The 4,409-nt window shown below is 34.8% G+C and overlaps 1 protein-coding gene across 1 annotated transcript; it reads left to right on the top strand.

Annotated features, from left to right (window-relative positions):
- LOC142533425 (uncharacterized) lies at positions 1-4,080 on the top strand. Its single transcript, XM_075640183.1, has 8 exons — positions 1-101; positions 275-529; positions 608-666; positions 1,568-1,627; positions 1,724-1,793; positions 2,578-2,647; positions 3,497-3,523; positions 3,703-4,080. The coding sequence occupies exons 2-8, from the start codon at positions 284-286 to the stop codon at positions 3,750-3,752; spliced, it is 582 nt and encodes a 193-aa protein (XP_075496298.1). The 5' UTR covers positions 1-101; positions 275-283; the 3' UTR covers positions 3,753-4,080.
- Positions 4,081-4,409: the final 329 nt, after the last annotated feature.

Genomic DNA, 4,409 nt, shown 5'->3' with positions numbered 1-4,409 from the left:
CTCTCCCAACACTGACATCAAGCGCCGTCGTAGATTCGCTAGAACCCTGCCATCGAATCGTGTACTCCGGTGCTCTGTTCCGGAAGCTCCCCTCAGTACAGGTACTTTATTCCCCTCCTCGCGCGTTTACTTCGCTGAAAATTGTGGAAAACTTACGATCATCTCAATATCTGATTTAATTTTCTCTCTCACTCCGGTTTATGTGTACATTTTTATTTTTATTTTCAATGCGTACTGTTGTGAAGTTGTTTAGATAATGGTGATCTGAATGCAGTGTGGATTTATGCTTTGGGGGGTTGATATGATAGGGATGAGTTGGCTTAGCGCTTTCCTAATCGGGGCGGGTTGTTTTGCCCTGGGGTGCCTGCTGGGGGCATGCCGTTCGGCTCGAGCTTTTCGTTTACTGATATCATCCAAAGAATCTAAGATTGCCGTGAATGACGATGATAAGAAGAATAAGAAGAAGAATGGGGGTAAACAACCACTTGAGGTCGAAGAACTGGCTGAAATTCTGGAAGATTTTAAAATGGTGATTGTGTTTACATTTATTTGATTAGCGTGGTGTCATATGCGTTATAAGGTCTAATAGTTTATTATTTGTGTGAAGGTTTTAGTTGTGAGAAATGACTTGAAAATGGGGAAAGGGAAGATTGCTGCCCAATGCAGGTAATTTATGGTATAGTTCGATGATTGCTTTGAAATGCAATGCCGGTTACGGATAGTTGGTCTGTTATATGTAGTAAATTAACTGAATATATTTTGTTGATATCGATTTTATTGAAGGAGAAACTAGAGATTATGTTCATAGTTTTAAATAATTATCCTCTCTTGTTCAATTAAATCTATATATTTCGTTGTGGGAACCTCAACAAAATAGTATTGTATATATAAATAAGAGGAATGGACTTCAAATATGTAATATGTACCGAAGAATTGTAAGGAAGAATGACATACTAGATTCTGAAGTTTATGATTGAAGGGAAACATTTGATCTTATATATTTTGGTTCTTATGCTTTATCTGTGGGGATGTGAAATAATCGGAATTGAACTCATTGTTATCAATATTGACAAGTGTTTAAACTTATTCCTGTAGTCAATAATAACTTTTAAAAAGTGTTTATTTTCTTATTCATAATGATTTCTTAAAAGATCATTTTGTTAGTTGTCTCATATCGGTTGGATAAAATACCTGGAAGTTGTATATATGGTCTTGGACAATCCTCCATTTTTGAGCTAGCTTTTGGGGTTGAGTTAGGTCCAAGTTCCAATCTTAACATGGTATCAGAGTTCAGGTTCCACCATTATGTGTTAGACTGTCCATAATTGGGTCACCCGTTCTACCCATAATTAGGTCATTTGTAAACTTCACGCTCTAGATGTTCATTCCTAGGCGTGATGGGGGTGTGTTAGTTGTCCCACATCGGTTGCATTAAATACCTGGGAGTTGTATATGTAGTCTTGGACAATCCCCCCTCTTGAGCTAGCTTTTGGGGTTGAGTTATGTCCAAATTCCAATCTTAACACATTTACATTTAAAAGTACACCTTTTGTTTTATTGTGTACAGCCATGCAACCTTGGGTCTGTATAAGAGACTTTTAAACAGGGCACCCAAGTCGTTGAACAGGTACTTCTAAGGCGCGATTCCAAATAATTTTCATGCAATTTGAATTAAAATGGTTGGTTTCAAATTTTTTACTGTTCAAGGTTGATCTTTGTGCAGGTGGGAGATGTGCGGGCAGGTAAAGGTGGTTGTAAAAATTGAAAGTGAAGATGATATGCTTGTTTTACAGGTCAGAATGGCGACGGAGAAGAATTTCAATGATATGTTACGAAACATAGGTGTTCGGTTTAGTCTCATGCATGGTATCATACAATATGCAAATAGGCTATGCTATTTTGTTCAACTACAGTGCTTAATACAGCCCAAGGATTAAATAAACACTGAAGTAAACAACTGTGAGTGTTGTATTATTGTGTGTTGAATTTTTCTTGAAGGATAGAGTAAGTGAATTATACTTTCAATCACATGGTAACTGGAAGTATTCTGAATAGGCGGTGATTCATTTGTTGTAGAAAGAAAAATAAGATGGATAAAATGTCAAATTCTTAGTTCTTGAGCATCAATTTACTGTCTCAAACATAAACACAATTCCTTACAAGATATCTCACAATTTAAAATTCGACCTGCTCCGTTCATGAACCCTTTTTGGTGGAAAAAGCTATGATGATGGTGATTTGCTTCTGGCAGATTATGTATTGAACACCATCTCAAATAAGAAGGATAGAATTCGGTGTTGGTATATACATGATCTAAATTCTTCTTGTGCAGGAAAACTACAAAACTATGTTTATGATCAAACTGGATGCTTCCGCTTACCTTCTTGAGGATGCACTAACTTCATTTTGAGAGTTTAATGTGCACATCTCAAGATAATCATCCCTCATTTTGTATAGAAACTTGATCCGTATGGAATATCCATAAATCGTATACTTCATCACATGATATAAGTTCTATCACGATGATGTAATATTCTTTATCATCACTGGTCTGCTAATGTTTTTTAACTTGTGCAGGAAAGGGCAAAGTCGCTAAATATACCAACACATATAACTATTGATGCCGGGAGAACACAGATCGCCCCTAGTGAGTTATATAGCTATTTATTTTTGCGTGAATCGTTTCATGTTGATGTACTAGGTGACAATTGTTCCATTTTAGAAATACGATGAAACTAATTTGAATAATCCTACTTGAACTGCCTTCATATATGTATCCATGCTACTTTATTTTGATGAACTTCAAGTCAGTGAAACCTAATTTAAAGAGGGAAAGCACGACTCCCATCCCTGCCCTCCAACCGATGAAAAGAAATATTCACCCATGTAACACTTACCTCGTACTGGCTGAACATTTAGTGGCTTCAATTGAAAATCAAAACGTTGCCCTATTCGAATTTTCAGGTTTTTATAATTAATAATTGTGAGCTTTTCATAATTAACTATGGCGGCTATGTATTTCTGAGATAATTTCTTTGGACTGAAAAGCCTAAACTGCTAGTTGGTTAAAATAAGCCTAGTTTATTAATTAGGGCTGCTTACATCTGCTCTTTTAATTGCAGCTGAACTATGGATGGATTCGGTTCTTAGTTGTGAAAAAAAAACGAACAGAAGCAATAAATGCTTGTAAAATGATAAATAGGATGTCTGCCTACTTTTTTTACATCAATATGAACAGATTTTATCGTTTTTAAACTTGAATTCTATGGCAATCCAACCTCCAAATGAACATGCAAAGTTATCACATTTTTTGAGATAGAGAGAAGATTCTGTTTTAGCTGAGAGTTTGAGGAAAATATCTGCATTTCAACAGATCATATTTTAGGTCTGTGTTCATTTTTTTTATCAGAACATATTTATGAACTGAATTGCATATTTTTTTTTTCTGGATTACGTTTATTGCTTTCCACTCAATTTCTCCATCCCAATTTTCCAGATTCAAGGACGGTGATGGCGGTGCTAGGTAAGGTTCACATTTTCTATGTCCATGTAACTTTCAGTTCTCAATGCTGGTGGAGCAAGGTTATCTGGGTCAAGCTCGGATTATGAGAAATTGCGTCTCCTGCCAGCACACAGAGTTGTGTAAATTCACTTTGTCGAGTCATACTAACAAGTATCAACTCTTCTTTTATTTGTATGCAGGGCCAGCTGACCTGGTCGACGATGTGACTGGTGGATTGAAGCTTTTATAGCTCGAATTTCATATCATCATTGATCTCAAGACCACACAAAGAAGTTGGCAAGATCTTCGCTTGACGGGAAAAATTGGGGATATCAACTTTCTAATATAGTGTTGCTGTTGCAACTTGTTATGATGACAACAAAGTAACAAAGTTTAGACATGAATCATTGTTTTGGGGAGGGATCTTTATTGTTTCTTTGACTCCCAAATTGAAATAATGTTATTCATGATCGAAAGTGTTAAACTTATTATGTCTCATGCTTGCAAAGCCTTGTATCGAATTGAACTTGTACGATTTCCATGACTTATGGACTATATAATATGACAGAGGGATTAAATGTGCTATGTATGTTGTAAAAGAATTCGATGAGTGGGGTAACCTCATTCGATATTTTATTATAAAAAAGACAAGATATTAATATTATAAAAATAATGCCGATAGTGAGATATATTTTTATATATATAGATAAATTTAGAATATTGTAAAAGTAGTTTATACTTTTAAAAAATTCCACATAATTTTTTTGAATAAATAAGAAAAAATAGTAAGTCTTTATTGAATGTTATCTTTAAATTTTATTAAAACAATTATTCACAGGCACGTTAAAATAAGTTCTTAAAAAATAAGTAACCAATTTATTTTTACTCAAAACCCTTTAAAATATCA

Source organism: Primulina tabacum, chromosome 18, assembly GCF_025594145.1.
Source record: "Primulina tabacum isolate GXHZ01 chromosome 18, ASM2559414v2, whole genome shotgun sequence".
Taxonomy (NCBI): domain Eukaryota; kingdom Viridiplantae; phylum Streptophyta; class Magnoliopsida; order Lamiales; family Gesneriaceae; genus Primulina; species Primulina tabacum.
The sequence above is the reverse complement of the archived record's forward strand: the minus strand, read 5'-3'. Positions and strand labels throughout refer to the sequence as shown.

What these genes read in the sequence shown, in the direction of transcription:
- LOC142533425 (XM_075640183.1), top strand. Translation starts at nt 284, where the DNA reads ATGCTTTGGGGGGTTGATATGATAGGGATGAGTTGGCTTAGCGCTTTC. An exon ending in GAGAACACAGATCGCCCCTA is followed by an intron (nt 2,648 to 3,496) that starts GTGAGTTATATA and finishes CCAATTTTCCAG; the next exon opens with ATTCAAGGACGGTGATGGCG. An exon ending in GACGGTGATGGCGGTGCTAG is followed by an intron (nt 3,524 to 3,702) that starts GTAAGGTTCACA and finishes ATTTGTATGCAG; the next exon opens with GGCCAGCTGACCTGGTCGAC.